The sequence below is a fragment of the Centruroides sculpturatus genome, unplaced genomic scaffold (genome assembly GCF_000671375.1).
Source record: "Centruroides sculpturatus isolate CEXI.00-Female unplaced genomic scaffold, Cexi_2.0 scaffold984, whole genome shotgun sequence".
NCBI classification, from domain to species: domain Eukaryota; kingdom Metazoa; phylum Arthropoda; class Arachnida; order Scorpiones; family Buthidae; genus Centruroides; species Centruroides sculpturatus.
Window position 1 is genome coordinate 314,440 of NW_019385216.1, and position 22,022 is coordinate 336,461.

The 22,022-nt window shown below is 33.2% G+C and overlaps 3 protein-coding genes across 4 annotated transcripts; 2 read left to right on the forward strand and 1 right to left on the reverse strand.

The window, feature by feature from the left end:
• Window positions 1-9,828: 9,828 nt before the first annotated feature.
• LOC111636295 lies at window positions 9,829-11,044 on the reverse strand. The gene is made up of 2 exons (XM_023381511.1): window positions 10,911-11,044; window positions 9,829-10,841 (listed from the first exon to the last, which is right to left on the reverse strand). Exon 2 carries the CDS (start codon window positions 10,835-10,837, stop codon window positions 10,223-10,225), a length of 615 nt encoding a protein of 204 aa, XP_023237279.1. The 5' UTR covers window positions 10,838-10,841; window positions 10,911-11,044; the 3' UTR covers window positions 9,829-10,222.
• A 4,573-nt stretch (window positions 11,045-15,617) lies between these two features.
• Window positions 15,618-17,008, forward strand: LOC111636287. Of its 2 annotated transcripts, none has more exons than XM_023381500.1 (3): window positions 15,618-15,630; window positions 15,801-15,917; window positions 15,987-17,008. In XM_023381500.1, the coding sequence occupies exon 3, from the start codon at window positions 15,991-15,993 to the stop codon at window positions 16,597-16,599; it is 609 nt and encodes a 202-aa protein (XP_023237268.1). In that variant the 5' UTR covers window positions 15,618-15,630; window positions 15,801-15,917; window positions 15,987-15,990; the 3' UTR covers window positions 16,600-17,008. The 2 variants fall into 2 exon arrangements, with proteins under 2 accessions (XP_023237268.1, XP_023237267.1); XM_023381499.1 differs by lacking the exon at window positions 15,618-15,630 and adding an exon at window positions 15,690-15,708.
• Window positions 17,009-19,072: 2,064 nt separating this feature from the next.
• Window positions 19,073-20,288, forward strand: LOC111636286. The gene is made up of 2 exons (XM_023381498.1): window positions 19,073-19,206; window positions 19,276-20,288. Exon 2 carries the CDS (start codon window positions 19,280-19,282, stop codon window positions 19,892-19,894), a length of 615 nt encoding a protein of 204 aa, XP_023237266.1. The 5' UTR covers window positions 19,073-19,206; window positions 19,276-19,279; the 3' UTR covers window positions 19,895-20,288.
• Window positions 20,289-22,022: the final 1,734 nt, after the last annotated feature.

Sequence of the window (22,022 nt, forward strand, 5' to 3'; positions counted from 1 at the left end):
ACAACACTAAAAAGTCTTTCTGACAAGCTCAGCGCAGGGAGTCGTAGTTAAACAGAGGGCGGTATAATCAGTATTGCACACGGGCGTTCAAACAGCTAGCGGCGCCCCTACTAACACCTAACACCTAAATTGGGTAACTGGCCCCAACTTACGTGTTAGACACGCGAAGAAAACGCATAAAACTCCACGTGGCCAGCCAATTGTCATTAGGGTGTCAGTCACACGGTCATTGTGGGAAACAGTATGCAAATGTCAATTTATAAAAATTTAGTTTAACATATCCTTTTCAATTTTACGCCCAGGGCACAATAAAAATATTGTTTGTTATTTCTCGTCATTTGTAAAGTCATAAACACTTTCAATTATCACAGTTTGTGATTTAAAATTTCGTTACTCTATATTTAATTTGTTCTATTCATATGCCAAAAGTCATAGAATAGCTTCGTAATATCGTGAAAAACCTCTATTATCCCGGTGAACTCGATGTGGCATCGATTGCACAAATGGAAGAAGAATTCCCGAGAAATATTTAGCCATGTTATCTGAATATCTGCCAGCATTCTTCTGGTATTTATAGGTGCAGTATCATGAATGATAATGGACTTCAGCACCACGTTCCATAAGAGATCAATTGGATTAACGTCGAGTGAATATGGCCACGTTATTCATTTCATCGAACCCGTCCAAAATGCTCGTCAAACCGATTCTAGACAATGTGATCCCGATGACAAGATGTATTTTCCTGCTGGAATATTCCAACTCTGTGGGATTACAAGTTCATGAAAGACTATAAATGTTCACCAAACGATTTAACGCAGCGGTTTCTGGTCATTGGTGTTTAATCACGAGATCGACACGTTTCTGGTCGTTCTTGACGCGTCTTTCATATATGTCGTGCAAAAATAAAGCGAGATATCTGCACAATATGTGACGGAAAGAAATGGATCTTCTCTGTATAATAACACTAACGAAAGCAGCCGAAGACAAAACGAGTTTGTTTTTTTTCACTTGAAAGGTTAGTTTCTTCAGGAGGGTTTCAGTTCAACGGTATGCATAATTAGCGAATTAATCAGGAATCTCGATAGGGACTGACTTCAATGAAAACTACTACAAAATCAACACTCTACTTCTCAATGTACAACCTATACATAATTGTGAATAAAGGACTAAATGTTGTAGTTTAAATCGTAAAGTGACTTTCCTACGAACCGAAAAACACATATAATCACATATATTGAGATTTCACAAAATGGCAACATAAATTACGATCCTTTCAATACTTTCAAATCTATATGAATTGAATCAGCTTCGTGAAATTCTTAACAAGATGTCAGAGATGTGTGTTGGCATTTTCCTTAGTAAACTTTTACTAAGGAAATCCGTAGAAATATTCTTTGGGTTCTTCGTTTTCAGAATCACTATTTTCTAGTTCCACATGAATTCCATCTTCTTCCAGTTCTCGAAGGTCGTCGTTGGTAAGGCTCTCACCAGAAACCTGCATTAACTCCTCTACATCTGCTAGCCCTGCTGTATCGATTAGGTTAACAACTTGGTCAACCTAACGATACAACGATAGGCTCTTCTCGTTGAGAATTCTTGGATACTTTCGGCCATAACTTCTTTCACACTTCGATCGTTCATTTATTAGTTAATTCATGCCAAGCGAAGTCGATATTGCCTATGGCATCCGTGATGTTATATTTTTCCAAAATTGCACCAAACAGATATAGATTTAAGGAAAGTACAGCGCTATACAGCTGAATTGCCACATTTTGCTGATTAATTCGTGTTCGTAAATAATTATATACGAAATTAATGAAATGCCTCGGTAATTTGAATTGGCGTAATTTTTGAGCATTTTTTCAGGCTTCGAGCAGACCGCGTTATATCGAATCAGCGTTAAGCGGGTCATACTGTATTTATTTCTTGACTTTCGTGACACGGACATTGCATTCAGTAAAACATTCATTAAAAATGGTCAGAAAACGTCGGTTATCTTTTACAAAAAAAATGCTTTCCGAGATGATATAAGTTGTGTACTGTACTTAAATAATATAAAATAATATAAAAATATAAATACAGATGCACAGCCTTCTGTCAAAATTACAAACATGCCAACACACATCTCTGACATCTCGTTAAGAATTTCACGAAACTGATTCAATTTATATAGATTTGAAAGTATTGAAAGGGGTCGTAATTTATCTTCGATTGTCTGTTGCCATTTCGTGAAATCTCAATATATGTGATTATATGTGTTTTTTTGGTTCATAGGAAATGCACTTTACGACCCAAACTACAATATTTATCCTTTATTCACAATTATGTATAGGTTGTATATTGAGAAGTAGATAGTTCATTTCGCAAAGCGTCAAAACCATGTCGCAAACGGTAACGTAACATCTTTATTCTTCCTCTTTCTCTTCTGACCATCCAGACGAGATTTCTTTTCCTCCGCTTCCTATTTCCAATCCAGATGAAATTTCTCCTCTCTTCTTTTTCTCTCCTTTTAAGGGATTGTTCTAGTCTAACGACTGTCAAATCCGGAGTGGGTCAGTAGTTTTCATTGAAATCAGTCCCTATCGAGATTCCTGATTAATTCGCTAATTATGCATACCGTTGAACTGAAACCCTCCTGAAGAAACTAACCTTTCAAGTGAAAAACAAACTCGTTTTGTCTTCGGCTGCTTTCGTTAGTGTTATTATACAGAGAAGATCCATTTCTTTCTGGCACATATTCTGAAGATATCTCGCTTCATTTTTGCATGACAATTCCCATATATGAAAGACGTGTCAAGAATGACCAGAAACAGTGTCGACCTCGTGATCAATCATCAATGACCAGAAACCGCTGCGTTAAGTCGTTTGGTGAACATTTACAGTCTTTCATGAACTTGTATCCTTACAACATTGGAATATTACTGCAGGAAAATGCGTTTTGTCATCGGGATCAAATTGTCCAGAATTGGTTTCAGGAGCATTCTGGTCGGGTTCTATGAAATGAATAACGTGGCCATATTCACTCAACGTTAATCCAATTGATCTCTTACGGAACTTGGTGCTGAGGTCCATTATCATTCAGAATACTGCACCTACAAATACTAGAAGACGGTTGGCAGATATTCAGATAACATGGCTAAATATTTCTCGAGAATTCTTCTTCCATTCGTGGAATCGATGCCACATCGAGTTCGCAAAGCTATTTTATGGCTTTTGGCATATGAATAGAACAAATTAAATATAGAGTAACGAAATTTTAAATCATAAACTGTGATAATTGAAAGTGTTTATGACTTTACAAATGACGGGAAATAACAAACAATATTTTTATTGTGCCCTGGGCGTAAAATTGAAAAGAATATGTTAAACTGAATTTTTATAAATTGACATTTGCATACTGTTTCCCACATTGACCGTGTGGCTGACCGCAATGACAATTGGCTGGCCACGTGGAGTTTTATGTGTTTTCTTCGCGTGTCTAACACCTAAATTGGGGCCAGTTACCCAATTTAGGTGTCGGTCGATACCACCTCCAATTTAGTTAAACATTTTGCAACTGTTATTCGGCAAGATATGAACTTAAGAACAGCAGTTAAAATATAATTTATTATTAAATTATAGGATAAACACGAATACAGTGGTGCCTCGTATAACGTACGCCTCGAATAACGGACTTTCTGCGAACAAGTGCGAATGATGTTTCCACTCTTTTGCTGTTGCCAATGGTAATATGCTATTTTTACAATATATTAGTATTATCTAAATACATAAAATTGCTTTTACTGACTGACTGACTCACTGATTCATCATCGCCCAGAGCAAACCGCTGAACGTAAAGAGGTGAAATTTGGTACACAGGGTACGTCATGAAAACGCACACTAAGAACAGATTTTTCGAAATTCTTTCTCGGGGGAGAGGTAGAGGATTAAGGCTTAACAGGAAGAACGGTTTTCACTGTACTATTTTAGATACGATTTTTTGTTTTCAACTACGTTTAGTCTTCATTGAGTACTTAGGTGTATTAAATTGATAACATTTCAAACATTGTTATAAATATTTTTATATTTTTTCGATTTTTTAACCAAATGTTCGAATCGTTTTAAATTCGAATTTGTTATTGCATATTGGTTTGATTATACAACGATTGATCAAATTGAAAATAGTTAGTTTTATTTTCGGCAATTCTCATTATTTTCAGCGGTAGGTGTTATTTAACAATTACTATGATTGTTGAAATACTGAATATAAATGGGGTTTGCTTTCAAAACCACCGCGGGCGAAGTCGCGGGTAACAGCTAGTAAGAATATATTATTGATATATCTGAAGTACAGAGCTCCCGTTGTATTTTGGCTTGCTCCCTTGTTTATTACATACATCACCTCAATGCAGGGTATATAAATTTATTCAAGTGTTCTGCAAATCGTGGCTTCTGAAAAAGTGTTCATTATCCGAATAGAGCTGAAGCCAACAGGATCAATGATCTCTACAATGACACCCTTGCCCGTCATTTCCGACAGGTGTTGAAGAACAGAAAAAATAAACTACCTTGGACATGTTTTTCAAGAAGCCAGCTGCCAAAAAACAAAGGATGGAACAAGAGGAGATGACCCTGCCAGCTCCGGTAGCCTCTCCCGAATCTGACTCCGATGAAAAAACAATAAAAAGAGACCTGCTGCAATATGTAAAAAGTCTGTATCTGTATGAATGTGTTACGAAAGTGTTCTTCCATTTCTCCGTCATAACATCTGACTACCCGGCATAATTGGTGCATGCTCCATTTTAAATTTTTTTATGGTACAGTACGGTTATTTTATGCTGCGGAACGAGTTATATGTTTTAACATTTCTATGGAAAAATGCGTTTTGCATAACGGACTTTTCACTTAACGGACGTGCACCTGGAACGGATTAAGTACGTTATACGAGGCACCACTGTATTTTATAAAAGTAGTCAGTCGAACAGGAAAAACTTTTAATGTACGATTATGATTTAATATCAGTTATCAAGTTACATATTATCAGAAAACGTGTCAAAAAATAAAGACAGATATATTTTATTTTTTTCCACAGGTATTAGTTTCGTAGGTCCATACTTTCACGTCATCAGGAACTGATTCGCAATAGCACGCCAATCCTCCTGTGTAGCAATATCCATATTTGGCGCCTCTATAGTGGCATGCGGAATTACACCATTTATCATTGATAAAACAAGAAAGTTTGCAACCCTTTTCGTCCACTGGGTATCCGTCTCTAGCACTTTCGACTCCTGTTTGAAGAAAAGAAAGTCAGTTTTTCTGCAACTAAACTTTAAAATAATAACAGAAATAGTGTAAGAAGGAAGAGAAATTAAAAATTAATCAAAATGATTATTCTTCGAGTAACTGTTTTTTTAAACGAAATTGATATTTCTTATAAACAAATAAATTAAAGTATAATTACTTAAAGACAACTAAAAATTGTGATCGCGTGATACTTTCACGACACTTTATGCATAAAATAGATACCTAAACTAAGTCTATGGATAACGAATCCGGATCATATTTTATATACTCTATTAAATTTAAATGCAGCACATTATTTTAGTTGTAAAAATTTTCCTTGAACCGTAGAGTTTTCCTCATTTTCTTCACCTGTCTAACATCTAACTTAAGCCCAATTTCTTACAGGAAGTCGTCTCAATAAGTATCTGTCCTTAAGAGATCATCCGTACGTTTCATTGTAGATCTGCTTGATATCCTGTTAATATCTACCAAAAATTATTTTTCAATCGCTTATATATTTTTCATTAGATGAAATTAAGTAAATAAGAGGTGTTTTTGAAAATTCGTTTACAACGAGGATCAACCGTGTGGCTTGCTGCTCTTGGATTCCGAAATTATTTTGGATTAAGCTGTATTTCGTCGTACTGAGAATGAGGTAACATTCTGCGTGTGGCAGTTATTGGACCTGAAATCAGAATATATAAGTATAAAATGCAAAAGTGTCCTTACCTAAAAGTAGTAAAGCTGAGATGAAAGCAAAAGCAATAAATATTTTCATTGTAGAAGTGGATTTTATTTTAGTATTTTTCTTTGAAGGGACCACCACGATTCGCTGACGTGATTATGAACTCATGTAAAATACTCGCGCTATTTATATTATTTTCATTTCCGTGGACCATCTGCCATTATTCTTCTTAACGTATATTAAATGGAAATTCAAAAACAATAAAGTCGTAATTATTACTTTCTAATAAAAAGTACTGTAATTTCAGAACTATCCGCAACACCTGTGTAAACTCTATTTTTATACGTTTAAAAACTTCGATAATTTAAATAAAATCTATATCAGTTTTATTATTGAATCTACCACTCGATTCTTGCTAAACTTGGCAGTTTTAAAACTCTGAAGTTACAACTTGTTATGCTATTATACTTCATACATAGACATTAGTTATAAAAAATAACTGATTTGGTTTTAAAAAAATGCAAACTTTGAGTTGTATAACGCCTAGTTCTGTCCATTACTGACTGGCCAAGAAATCAAACTTATCGCTGAAGGGATTCAGGATCGATTCCAGGAGAGTTGAAAACATTCCAAGAATTTTCTGAGGTTGATCCGTTGCGGATATGAACACGTACAGTACGTGTTCGCAATCTCTAAGAGGCCATAGAAAAAAATCTATGCTGCCTGCATCTAACATTACTGAGAATAAAAATTAATATTAAAATTTGAATTATTCTAAATAATATCATTTAAGTAGCTCGTATTAAACCTTCTACAAAAATTTTATTCCTTCCTAATTAAAATATTGAACAATAAGTAATTATTAATGGCACGTTTTAACGTAGGCAACAAAACATTTCACTAAAGCTTCCAATTTTAAAGGATCACTAAGTGCACCCAGCGGTATCTTTATAGATAAAAGTTGTGAAGTGTCTCTGATTGTTATTTAGATATATTTTGTTATGAAAAATTCACTGAAGGTTTCAAGATTTATTTTGTTAGAGTGCCATTAATCATCAGTGAATACCAAAAAATATTATTGCTCGGTTAAAAGCGGGATTATGTCTCATAAAAAGTTTCGTCAATAAATATTTTCTTCATATTCACTTTAATTTGAAATTATAATATGATTAATGTGCACTTATGTATAAAATATCATAAAATTTGTAATAAAATAAGAAGTTTCATGATTATATTCCAGATGGCCAATTCGTCTGGATTATGGGGAGAAATATTTAAAGATAGCTATTGTTCTTTAATTGTTGATAATAAAATCATTGTTAATTGATGAAACTTTTTAGTGTTAACTGTTCTAGAATTATGAGTTTTATGGACTTTTTCCTTTCTTGGGCATTAAGAGAGCTTCTTATCCAGCATCGTTGTGGGGTCGAGCAGATTTACAACAAGGCAGCCAAATAATAAAGACGAGGCCCGACATATCCGCGATGGATCAACCTCAGAAAATTCCTGGAATGCTTTCAACTCTCCTGGAATCGATCCTCAATCTAATTCCTTAATTCCTTAATTCCTTAATCGATCCTTAATTCTATGGGAATCCGAAATAATTTCGGAACCCAACAGCAGCAAGCCACACGGCTGATCCTCGTTGTAAAGGAATTTTCAAAAACATCTCTTATTTACTTAGTTTCATCTAATGAAAGAAATATAAGCGATTGAAAAATAATTTTTGGTAGATATTAACAGGATATCAAACGAGATCTACAATGAAACGTACGGATGATCTCTTAAGGACAGATACTTATCGAGAGGACTTCCTGTAAGAAATAGGCCTTGAGTTGGATGTTAGATAGGTTAAAAAAAACGATTAAAACTCCACGGTTCAAAGAAAATGTTTACAACTAAAATAATGTACTGCATCCAAAATCAATAGAACATTTTAAAAATGATCCAGATTTTTTATTCGTGAGCTTAATTTTGAAACCTATTTTATGTTCTACATATCATGAAAATTCCACGTGATCACAATTCTTAGTTGTCTTTAAGTAATTATACTTTAATTTATTTGTTTATAAGAAATATCAATTTCGTTCAGGAAACAGTTACTCGAAGAATAATCATTTTCATTAATTTTTAATTTCTCTTCCTTTTTACATTATTTTTGTTATTATTTTAAAGTTTAGTTGCAGAAAATCTGACTTTTTTCCCCTCAAACAGGAGTCGAAAGCGCTAGAGACGGATACCCGGTGGACGAAAAGGGTTGCAAACTATCTTGTGCTATCAATGATAAATGGTGTAATTCCGCATGCCACTATAGAGGCGCCAAATATGGATATTGCTACACAGGAGGATTGGCGTGCTATTGCGAATCAGTTCCTGATGACGTGAAAGTATGGTCCTACGAAACTAATACCTGTGGAAAAAAATAAAATATATCTGTCTTTACCTTTTGACACGTTTTCTGATAATATGTAACTTGATAACTGATATTAAATCATAATCGTACATTAAAAGTTTTTCTTCTTCGACTGATTATTTTTATAAAATATTCGTGTTTATCACATGAATTCAGTAATAAATTACTACTTTTCCGACTGTTATATATAACAGAGGAAAAGTATGGCGATCGATCGAATATAACCCCCCCCAGAATTTCACATTTTTAGAATCTGGACACCTATGGATAATAGTGTGTGTGTGTGTGTGTGTGTGTGAGACGATTTTGTTCACCCTGTTTGAAGCTTAATAACTCGTGTGCTTTATGTTGAAAATTTCTGTAATTTGGCAGGGTGATTTGATTGCTACGGGGACTGATGATATTAAATTTTGGTGATTAAAGGTCGAGGAGGTGGGGGAAATAAAGGGGGTCGTGTTTATCTTCAGTCGGACGTAATTACGATTTTACTCGTTATTGTCATTTACAATTGTTTGTAATACACATCTCTATCCCTAAAATTAAGCTTTATCCCATTTTATAATTGTAAAAAATATAACACATTTTAAAAATGAAATATAACAACAGACGATGCCACCAAACGTTGCCGGGAAAGTTAAGCAACTCGTTTGGATCTTTCTATTAGCTATTCTTTTAAGTTGAAATCTTCCCTAAGAGTTGGAAAATGTTTAGCTGAAATGAAATCTTCCTTACTTAAATACTTCTTAAGATTTAAATTGTGTAAAACATTAAAATTATTAATGTTTCGAAGTGTTTCTAATTTATGAATCGTGATATTTTTTCCTATAATTAATTACACTCTAACGAATTTTTGAATCGGTTTGGATACGTAAGAGGAATGCGGCAACGTAATACGTGGGCGATGTCACCCTATGAGAAAGTGGTTCCTATTTTGATATAAAACACGTAAATGACACCCAGAAAAGTCAACGTGGCCAGCCAGTTTGTTTGCGTTTTGTAGTTTTATCCATCCGACTACTCGTTGGCATCCATTTTCTGAAATGTCAATTTATAAAAGTTCAGTTTAACGAATTCCTATTAAGTTTTCCGTCCTCTGAACGCTAAAAAGTGTTTTTATTTTCCTTCATGAGCGCGGCTGAGCTTTTAATGTAAGTGATTAATGACAAAGGATAAAGATCAACATATCCGGGATTGATAGCCAATGTAAATTTCTGATTCCCGACCCGAATGCGGTTACGATTTAATTAATTATTATTCTAATTATCGGTGTCATTTTTACTAGTTATTCCTTTGTTGTTTAACAATGCGATCACGTCTTTTATCATACATATAAATTAATTGTCTTCTATTAGAAAATAGCTGATAAACAGAACAATCTTCCTCATTAAATTTATTAAATCGAGTTTGTTATGAGTAAAATTATGTATACATTCCTTCATATTTTTTGTACACCCAAATGCATACGACATTGGTATTTTCGTTCTATATCACTTTATTCGAAATAAGTCCTAATTAATCATTTGTTATAAAATTTTGTCATTTTTACAATTATTTTTCACAGAATTGTTCATAAAATCCCGATTGAAGAAACAAAGCAAACGTGCAAAAACACTTTAATTTACAATACAAAAATACAATACAATAAGTAAATATTATGTTAATTGCGAATTTTACAAATTAAAAGAGAATAATAATATAAATTTATCTAAAATTATAGGAAAAACTTCCTTTAAATGAAGGAAAGTTAAGAGGAATAATCAAGTTCAGTATCATTACAACAATAGAAAACAAATCTGTATCATAAAGACTGACAGATACACTTTTAAAAACTCTTGGTTTAAAACTTGTTTTCTCTTGAATTGTTATGGTTCTTCGTTTACTTGTTCAGCCGTATTTCTGTTTCTTAAATATTTACAGATTTTCTCACCAATATACGATAAACAATACACACCGCAAGCAATGATTACAACACTGGTGAGGATAACCGTAGCAGCAAAGACAGCAGTCATCGTATAAGATTTTAAGATTCTAGGATCACGCTTTGGAGAAAATAAATAAGCCAATGTAATAAAAATGGCTAAGGCAACAATAAAGCCAATAACTGTGAATTTTTTTCGGTTGCTGTCGATGGTGTTAACGAAATTTAAACATTTTTCTACACGAGAAATACTGCCGTCGTCCACTGTATCGACAGAAGGAATTCCCCTGTAAATTCCCGAATCGACACACTGACTGCTCTGAAATATCGGTACTTCAATATCATTTTCGTCACGAACGGATTGTCTTCTACGTATAGGTATTAATTCAACGTAGATCTCTTCAGATGATGTATCAATAGTTGGAGTATCTAAGTGTCTTACAGTAGGAGTTAATCGCGTGAAGTTATCATCGGAATTCGAATTTCCACTCCACTTAAAAGAATCACTTAAAACACTTAAAGAATTACTGCGAACACGAGAAAAATTTGCTTCCGCCATCTTACTGAAAGCAATTAAACAACAAATTATTAAATTTTATACAATAATTAGAATATTTCTGTAAAATACTTACTCTATTATCACTCAATTCACCAGCTCTAAAGATGAAAACGTCTTGTAGAGGTAGACCTATACGAAGAGATTCCCAGTTGCACCTTGTAATTTGTATAATTATACGTGTTCAGCAGAGTTGCAAGTGACCATTTTGATTATATTAAGTTATTTAATGGTATAAATCTATTATTAAATTAAAATGTAAATTATAAAATACCTAGTATTACTATAGAAAGGCAGTTTATAATTTACATAATACTACGATGGTATCAAAATGATTTTTAAGAAATTTGCGGGATTTTCCGGGATATTTCCCTGGTTAAAAAAACAGTAGGGATTTCGGGATCCCGTTGGAAAAAGTTTAATTGTTCAAGAGGTCTAAAGAAACAATGTAATAAAAGGTAATTTATTGTAAAGAATAGAAGTGAAAGACGAGCAATTATTGGTCACAATTGGTCACAATTCACATGGTCACAATTCTGGGCTGCAATTTTTAATCATATTTTAAATTTATTTAACTTAAAACATATGCTCTCCACTTCATATTAGTAGTGGCTTGCCTCTGTACATCATACTTTTCCTTTAACAATGAAGTGCCGGTCATCTATCTAACACCTTTCAGAAGAAAATTTTTAATTTGAAATAACGTAATTTCCGGTTTGCATCGGGGCATCCCCGTTCCTAAGGTTTTCATGTCTTGTCTGGTCTTTCATCTAACTCCATTCTCGAGATTAAGGAATGACGGTGGGAATTAATAGGTCTGCAAGTTACAGCCCAACAATAACAGAACAAGCTATCTTTAAATATTGTCTTTTTAAGTACATTTTTTATAAATGTTTGTACGAAACGTTGTTTCTTTTATTACGTATTATTTTCTTTCATACAACACAAACCCGCAACGAACCATGCGACACGCGCGGCAGTACTGTCTAGACAACTAATTGACCTTGTGGACATCTGTTACTTGATATCTCTGGTCATTACCATGAACGTCTCAGGAGAGGACAGGTTTCTAGACAATAGGGTATGAGTTACCATAAATACTCAAATATATCACGTAATTTTCGAACATTTATACTCTTTCAATAGATGGAGACCACATAAATCGTCCAAAATGAAAACGTCTATTGGGTATATAATTTCAAAATTTGCTGAGGTCATAAACAACATCCAATAGGATGTAAAATAAGCTTCGCCCGAGTTATCTCGTCCATTGGAAGATTAGAAAGGATAATTGAAAATTGGACGAGTTATCTCGTCAATGGGCGTTAGGGCCTTATATCTGGAAGCAGGTTTAACTATCCACCCCTGTATAATTCATAGAGAAAATATGTTTTCGAAACTCATTGCAAATCAGGATTATACTTTTTTGCAATTATTTAATGTCATTAAACAATAAACTTAAAGTAATAATGTGTTGTGATTGCACCATTTACCACTAATCCCAAATTAATATTCTAATGATAAAAATTAAACTGTTTATTCAGGATTTAAAGTGATAAGCTCGCAATTTGTTTTACTTTCCCTGTTGTTACATACACATAACAAGGAAAAGTATTAAAATGGTGTCAAATACAATACAGATATATAAAGAGGTGTATTTCAATCACGAGAGGACTGAAATCGAGCTTTCTTACAGGTGGAAAACAACCCATTTGACGTGGCAAAAACACGAGTTCTAATCCAAAAAACTTCCTTCTAATTTTAAATCAATACGGATAAATACGGTGCAATACAGATAAACCGTAAGTAATTGATCTGTCTTAGCCTCGTTTATACCACTGGGTTTAGTAATTACGAAGATCTGAATCGGAAATATTGTTGCAGTCTTGATGGATTCTGCTTAATAAAACACATTTTTAGTGTGTATTATCGCGTATCTTGAATAAAATACTCATTTTCACGAAAATTTCATGCTAATATTCGTGAAAAAGTGCAAAAATGTTTACTCCACCATCCTTAGTGTAAACTTTTTGTTCCAATGATTTGAAAATTAATATAATTACTCTTTATAAAGATAATTTCTTGCACTCATCTAAGATGCAAACTGGTTTACATTAGCACATAAAACATTTTATATAATATTAAGTGTTGACATTCTTCTATTTACTGATAGAAGAGTGGGAGTTTCACGATTTTTGTAGGTTGATGATCCTAATAATCGAAAAAAATCATTTATGAAGTCTCAATAAAAGAAATCAAGCAAATAAATGGAACTATTTTAATTTACATGCAAAAAAGTTTTAAATTACATAATACAATTTTGAATAAAGATAACAAAGTTCAACGTTTTTTCCTTGTGAGAAAGACTACTCTTTGATGATAACTTGAGAGGAAGAATAAAGTTCCTCTCAAACTTTTACTGTAGAATATGAACTCTGATAAAGATGCTATAAAGATCACGGATCCTCTTCTTTCAGATGACTCATTTTAAAATTTGTCTTCTTCTGAAAGGATATTTTATTGCCTATCGTTCCTCTTCGTTTTCTTCTTCAGTTAGAATATTATTTTTCAGTAAATTATAAATTATTTTACTTATATATATATATATGAGCAGTTGGCCCCCCACCTAATGAGCACAAGAAAAAAACAAAAGGTGAATGCAATTATTTAAATATCAATTATTTCAATATTTAAAAAATACTGTTTGATCACTCTGAAAATGAATATAATAAAGATATGTAGAAACAATAATAATGGCAATAGAAAAACCAATCACCGAGAGTGTACCAAAGTTCTGCTTGACATTTTTCACTGAATTTAAGCATTTACTTAGATACGAAGTAGTGTTCGTATCGTCTGCTGAAGTAACATCGAAGGAGGAAATTTCCTCGTAGACTTCCGAAGCATTATTCTGAGGTGGTGTGGAAGGTATTTCCTCGTAGATTTCCGAAGCGGTGCTCTGAGGTGGTGTGGAAGGTATTTCCTCGTAGATTTCCGAAGCTGTGCTCTGAGGACGTGAGGAAGAAATTTCCTCGTAGTTTCCCGAAGCAACACTCTGACTGCTATCAATTATCGATACTTCATCGTTTTCGTGGCTTCGGTTTCTTAGTGAAGGTGTAAGTTGAACGTCGTTCTCTGTATATGGTGTATCGCAGCTTGGTGTATCTAAGTTTCTATTAAATTGTATATAATTATCTTCTGAAATCGAATTCTCTTTCCACAAAGCTTCTAAAGAACCACTGAGAGCACGTAAAGAATCACTCCGAGCACGAGTAGGATTTGCTTCCGCCATCTTACTGAAAGCAATTAAACAACAAATTATTAAATTTTATACAAACTTAGAAATTCTATTAGAATTATGAAATAATACAGTACAGAATGTACAAAACCTGTGCATATTCCTAACATAACTTTTAATCAAACTGATGATGATGCTGGGACATCATCATCTTCTTCTTCTTCTTGTCAAGAAAGAAGTTCAACCTGCGGATAACCACGAACTCATAGAAAAACCCTCGACGTTCCTGAAGTGAGACCAAAAGTCTCGTCATTTATAGGCAAAATTCCCGAAATACTTAGCTTGGAGGATTTAGTAATCGATGAAAATCCTTCGGGTGATGATGATAAAACTAAATATCATACAAATTTTGTGTGGCCCGAATGTTATAGGCTTTATCTACTACCCAATTACTTTCATTTCCGTGGTTATTGCTGCTGATTTCTGCTATCCAGATGTAACTAACAGAAATCTCATAAAAAATCTTCTGTTCTCTGTCTTATCCATGGGGTTCTTTTTCATTTGGTATGTATTTATTATTATTCATTTGGCCACTCAAAATTGTGTTTAAGCTTTCAGGCAATTTGTTGGCAGACTACTAGAAGCGATATGAACATCGGAGTGGCCACAAAACGTCGTCCATTTTGGTAAAATTATCTTCGAAAAATTCTTCAGTATGAGCAATTTTCAGTAGTGTGGAGGAGCTTAGCTAAACAGAAACAAACCTGCAACGAAATTCTCTTTATCTAAGTTTGATCATTATCAAAATATGTAATTACTGTGTATTACATAGTAATTACATCCTGCGATACTGTGTTACACAGTATCGCAGGATGGCCGAAAAGGCCAATTATTGGGTTGCAATTTTCAAATTGCAGACCAGTACATTCTCTCTCTCATCAGGCTGTCTGTCTTTCGTTAAAATCCTGAAAACTGAATTACAAAGATGAAAGTCAATACCAGATATGCATACCTTAAGGGCTTGTTTGATTTATTTGTTTACGGCAACGCCACACGTGGGCCATCTGCCAAAGAAGTACCTCCTGGGAGGACTTTCTTTGGGAAACTGGCAACTAAGGCTGACCAGCAGTCAGTTGATAAAACCACTGAACATTTGGTCGTAGGCTCGAGCCTCGCCAATAGGCTGGCCACGTGGATTTCATATTTACTTTTCGCTCTTCGTTTGCTTATTATTCCATATTTCCCATCTTTCATTCATTTATATGCAAATTAAGGGTTCACATTCTTTAATTGTTAAATAGATCTTCACATAAATCGTTTCTCAAAAGATCGCTATCAAACAGCATTAAATTTATATGAAGTTCAATAGGTTCTATATTATGTAATTAAATAATATGGAAGTTTTTATCACTCTACTAGTATAATTTATAAAATAAAACAAGTAATTTATTATTTTAATTTCGACAATATCAAACTTTTATAAACCTGTTAATTTTATATTAATCCAAATTTGCAATTTACAGCTCCGTTGAACACGTATTATAATGCAAATCGTAAGGTATAAATGAGTTTATTATTTCGGTGTTATTATTGATGCGATCACAGTATTATGTAAATCGTAAACTGCCTTTCTATAGTAAGACTAGATATTTTATAATTTACATTTTAATTTAATAATAGAATTTATACCATTAAATAATTTAAGTTAATCAAAATGGTCACTTGTAGTTCTGCCGAACACGTATAATTATACAAATTACAAGGTGCATCTGGGAATCTCTTCGTATAGGTCTACCTCTACAAGCCGTTTTCATCTTTAGAGCTGGTGAATTGAGTGATAATAGAGTAAGTATTTTACAGAAATATTCTAATTGTTGTATAAAATTTAATAATTTGTTGTTTAATTGCTTTCAGTAAGATGGCGGAAGCAAATCCTACTCGTGCTCGGAGTGATTCTTTACGTGCTCTCAGTGGTTCTTTAGAAGCTTTGTGGAAAGAGAATTCGATTTCAGAAGATAATTATATACAATTTAATAGAAACTTAGATACACCAAGCTGCGATACACCATATACAGAGAACGACGTTCAACTTACACCTTCACTAAGAAACCGAAGCCACGAAAACGATGAAGTATCGATAATTGATAGCAGTCAGAGTGTTGCTTCGGGAAACTACGAGGAAATTTCTTCCTCACGTCCTCAGAGCACAGCTTCGGAAATCTACGAGGAAATACCTTCCACACCACCTCAGAGCACCGCTTCGGAAATCTACGAGGAAATACCTTCCACACCACCTCAGAATAATGCTTCGGAAGTCTACGAGGAAATTTCCTCCTTCGATGTTACTTCAGCAGACGATACGAACACTACTTCGTATCTAAGTAAATGCTTAAATTCAGTGAAAAATGTCAAGCAGAACTTTGGTACACTCTCGGTGATTGGTTTTTCTATTGCCATTATTATTGTTTCTACATATCTTTATTATATTCATTTTCAGAGTGATCAAACAGTATTTTTTAAATATTGAAATAATTGATATTTAAATAATTGCATTCACCTTTTGTTTTTTTCTTGTGCTCATTAGGTGGGGGGCCAACTGCTCATATATATATATATAAGTAAAATAATTTATAATTTACTGAAAAATAATATTCTAACTGAAGAAGAAAACGAAGAGGAACGATAGGCAATAAAATATCCTTTCAGAAGAAGACAAATTTTAAAATGAGTCATCTGAAAGAAGAGGATCCGTGATCTTTATAGCATCTTTATCAGAGTTCATATTCTACAGTAAAAGTTTGAGAGGAACTTTATTCTTCCTCTCAAGTTATCATCAAAGAGTAGTCTTTCTCACAAGGAAAAAACGTTGAACTTTGTTATCTTTATTCAAAATTGTATTATGTAATTTAAAACTTTTTTGCATGTAAATTAAAATAGTTCCATTTATTTGCTTGATTTCTTTTATTGAGACTTCATAAATGATTTTTTTCGATTGTTAGGATCATCAACCTACAAAAATCGTGAAACTCCCACTCTTCTATCAGTAAATAGAAGAATGTCAACACTTAATATCATATAAAATGTTTTATGTGCTAATGTAAACCAGTTTGCATCTTAGATGAGTGCAAGAAATTATCTTTATAAAGAGTAATTATATTAATTTTCAAATCATTGGAACAAAAAGTTTACACTAAGGATGGTGGAGTAAACATTTTTGCACTTTTTCACGAATATTAGCATGAAATTTTCGTGAAAATGAGTATTTTATTCAAGATACGCGATAATACACACTAAAAATGTGTTTTATTAAGCAGAATCCATCAAGACTGCAACAATATTTCCGATTCAGATCTTCGTAATTACTAAACCCAGTGGTATAAACGAGGCTAAGACAGATCAATTACTTACGGTTTATCTGTATTGCACCGTATTTATCCGTATTGATTTAAAATTAGAAGGAAGTTTTTTGGATTAGAACTCGTGTTTTTGCCACGTCAAATGGGTTGTTTTCCACCTGTAAGAAAGCTCGATTTCAGTCCTCTCGTGATTGAAATACACCTCTTTATATATCTGTATTGTATTTGACACCATTTTAATACTTTTCCTTGTTATGTGTATGTAACAACAGGGAAAGTAAAACAAATTGCGAGCTTATCACTTTAAATCCTGAATAAACAGTTTAATTTTTATCATTAGAATATTAATTTGGGATTAGTGGTAAATAGTGCAATCACAACACATTATTACTTTAAGTTTATTGTTTAATGACATTAAATAATTGCAAAAAAGTATAATCCTGATTTGCAATGAGTTTCGAAAACATATTTTCTCTATGAATTATACAGGGGTGGATAGTTAAACCTGCTTCCAGATATAAGGCCCTAACGCCCATTGACGAGATAACTCGTCCAATTTTCAATTATCCTTTCTAATCTTCCAATGGACGAGATAACTCGGGCGAAGCTTATTTTACATCCTATTGGATGTTGTTTATGACCTCAGCAAATTTTGAAATTATATACCCAATAGACGTTTTCATTTTGGACGATTTATGTGGTCTCCATCTATTGAAAGAGTATAAATGTTCGAAAATTACGTGATATATTTGAGTATTTATGGTAACTCATACCCTATTGTCTAGAAACCTGTCCTCTCCTGAGACGTTCATGGTAATGACCAGAGATATCAAGTAACAGATGTCCACAAGGTCAATTAGTTGTCTAGACAGTACTGCCGCGCGTGTCGCATGGTTCGTTGCGGGTTTGTGTTGTATGAAAGAAAATAATACGTAATAAAAGAAACAACGTTTCGTACAAACATTTATAAAAAATGTACTTAAAAAGACAATATTTAAAGATAGCTTGTTCTGTTATTGTTGGGCTGTAACTTGCAGACCTATTAATTCCCACCGTCATTCCTTAATCTCGAGAATGGAGTTAGATGAAAGACCAGACAAGACATGAAAACCTTAGGAACGGGGATGCCCCGATGCAAACCGGAAATTACGTTATTTCAAATTAAAAATTTTCTTCTGAAAGGTGTTAGATAGATGACCGGCACTTCATTGTTAAAGGAAAAGTATGATGTACAGAGGCAAGCCACTACTAATATGAAGTGGAGAGCATATGTTTTAAGTTAAATAAATTTAAAATATGATTAAAAATTGCAGCCCAGAATTGTGACCATGTGAATTGTGACCAATTGTGACCAATAATTGCTCGTCTTTCACTTCTATTCTTTACAATAAATTACCTTTTATTACATTGTTTCTTTAGACCTCTTGAACAATTAAACTTTTTCCAACGGGATCCCGAAATCCCTACTGTTTTTTTAACCAGGGAAATATCCCGGAAAATCCCGCAAATTTCTTAAAAATCATTTTGATACCATCGTAGTATTATGTAAATTATAAACTGCCTTTCTATAGTAATACTAGGTATTTTATAATTTACATTTTAATTTAATAATAGATTTATACCATTAAATAACTTAATATAATCAAAATGGTCACTTGCAACTCTGCTGAACACGTATAATTATACAAATTACAAGGTGCAACTGGGAATCTCTTCGTATAGGTCTACCTCTACAAGACGTTTTCATCTTTAGAGCTGGTGAATTGAGTGATAATAGAGTAAGTATTTTACAGAAATATTCTAATTATTGTATAAAATTTAATAATTTGTTGTTTAATTGCTTTCAGTAAGATGGCGGAAGCAAATTTTTCTCGTGTTCGCAGTAATTCTTTAAGTGTTTTAAGTGATTCTTTTAAGTGGAGTGGAAATTCGAATTCCGATGATAACTTCACGCGATTAACTCCTACTGTAAGACACTTAGATACTCCAACTATTGATACATCATCTGAAGAGATCTACGTTGAATTAATACCTATACGTAGAAGACAATCCGTTCGTGACGAAAATGATATTGAAGTACCGATATTTCAGAGCAGTCAGTGTGTCGATTCGGGAATTTACAGGGGAATTCCTTCTGTCGATACAGTGGACGACGGCAGTATTTCTCGTGTAGAAAAATGTTTAAATTTCGTTAACACCATCGACAGCAACCGAAAAAAATTCACAGTTATTGGCTTTATTGTTGCCTTAGCCATTTTTATTACATTGGCTTATTTATTTTCTCCAAAGCGTGATCCTAGAATCTTAAAATCTTATACGATGACTGCTGTCTTTGCTGCTACGGTTATCCTCACCAGTGTTGTAATCATTGCTTGCGGTGTGTATTGTTTATCGTATATTGGTGAGAAAATCTGTAAATATTTAAGAAACAGAAATACGGCTGAACAAGTAAACGAAGAACCATAACAATTCAAGAGAAAACAAGTTTTAAACCAAGAGTTTTTAAAAGTGTATCTGTCAGTCTTTATGATACAGATTTGTTTTCTATTGTTGTAATGATACTGAACTTGATTATTCCTCTTAACTTTCCTTCATTTAAAGGAAGTTTTTCCTATAATTTTAGATAAATTTATATTATTATTCTCTTTTAATTTGTAAAATTCGCAATTAACATAATATTTACTTATTGTATTGTATTTTTGTATTGTAAATTAAAGTGTTTTTGCACGTTTGCTTTGTTTCTTCAATCGGGATTTTATGAACAATTCTGTGAAAAATAATTGTAAAAATGACAAAATTTTATAACAAATGATTAATTAGGACTTATTTCGAATAAAGTGATATAGAACGAAAATACCAATGTCGTATGCATTTGGGTGTACAAATAATATGAAGGAATGTATACATAATTTTACTCATAACAAACTCGATTTAATAAATTTAATGAGGAAGATTGTTCTGTTTATCAGCTATTTTCTAATAGAAGACAATTAATTTATATGTATGATAAAAGACGTGATCGCATTGTTAAACAACAAAGGAATAACTAGTAAAAATGACACCGATAATTAGAATAATAATTAATTAAATCGTAACCGCATTCGGGTCGGGAATCAGAAATTTACATTGGCTATCAATCCCGGATATGTTGATCTTTATCCTTTGTCATTAATCACTTACATTAAAAGCTCAGCCGCGCTCATGAAGGAAAATAAAAACACTTTTTAGCGTTCAGAGGACGGAAAACTTAATAGGAATTCGTTAAACTGAACTTTTATAAATTGACATTTCAGAAAATGGATGCCAACGAGTAGTCGGATGGATAAAACTACAAAACGCAAACAAACTGGCTGGCCACGTTGACTTTTCTGGGTGTCATTTACGTGTTTTATATCAAAATAGGAACCACTTTCTCATAGGGTGACATCGCCCACGTATTACGTTGCCGCATTCCTCTTACGTATCCAAACCGATTCAAAAATTCGTTAGAGTGTAATTAATTATAGGAAAAAATATCACGATTCATAAATTAGAAACACTTCGAAACATTAATAATTTTAATGTTTTACACAATTTAAATCTTAAGAAGTATTTAAGTAAGGAAGATTTCATTTCAGCTAAACATTTTCCAACTCTTAGGGAAGAATTCAACTTAAAAGAATAGCTAATAGAAAGATCCAAACGAGTTGCTTAACTTTCCCGGCAACGTTTGGTGGCATCGTCTGTTGTTATATTTCATTTTTAAAATGTGTTATATTTTTTACAATTATAAAATGGGATAAAGCTTAATTTTAGGGATAGAGATGTGTATTACAAACAATTGTAAATGACAATAACGAGTAAAATCGTAATTACGTCCGACTGAAGATAAACACGACCCCCTTTATTTCCCCCACCTCCTCGACCTTTAATCACCAAAATTTAATATCATCAGTCCCCGTAGCAATCAAATCACCCTGCCAAATTACAGAAATTTTCAACATAAAGCACACGAGTTATTAAGCTTCAAACAGGGTGAACAAAATCGTCTCACACACACACACACACACACACACTATTATCCATAGGTGTCCAGATTCTAAAAATGTGAAATTCTGGGGGGGGTTATATTCGATCGATCGCCATACTTTTCCTCTGTTATATATAACAGTCGGAAAAGTAGTAATTTATTACTGAATTCATGTGATAAACACGAATATTTTATAAAAATAATCAGTCGAAGAAGAAAAACTTTTAATGTACGATTATGATTTAATATCAGTTATCAAGTTACATATTATCAGAAAACGTGTCAAAAAATAAAGACAGATATATTTTATTTTTTTCCACAGGTATTAGTTTCGTAGGACCATACTTTCACGTCATCAGGAACTGATTCGCAGTAGCACGCCAATCCTCCTGTGTAGCAATATCCATATTTGGCGCCTCTATAGTGGCATGCGGAATTACACCATTTATCATTGATAGCACAAGATAGTTTGCAACCCTTTTCGTCCACCGGGTATCCGTCTCTAGCGCTTTCGACTCCTGTTTGAGGGGAAAAAAGTCAGATTTTCTGCAACTAAACTTTAAAATAATAACAAAAATAATGTAA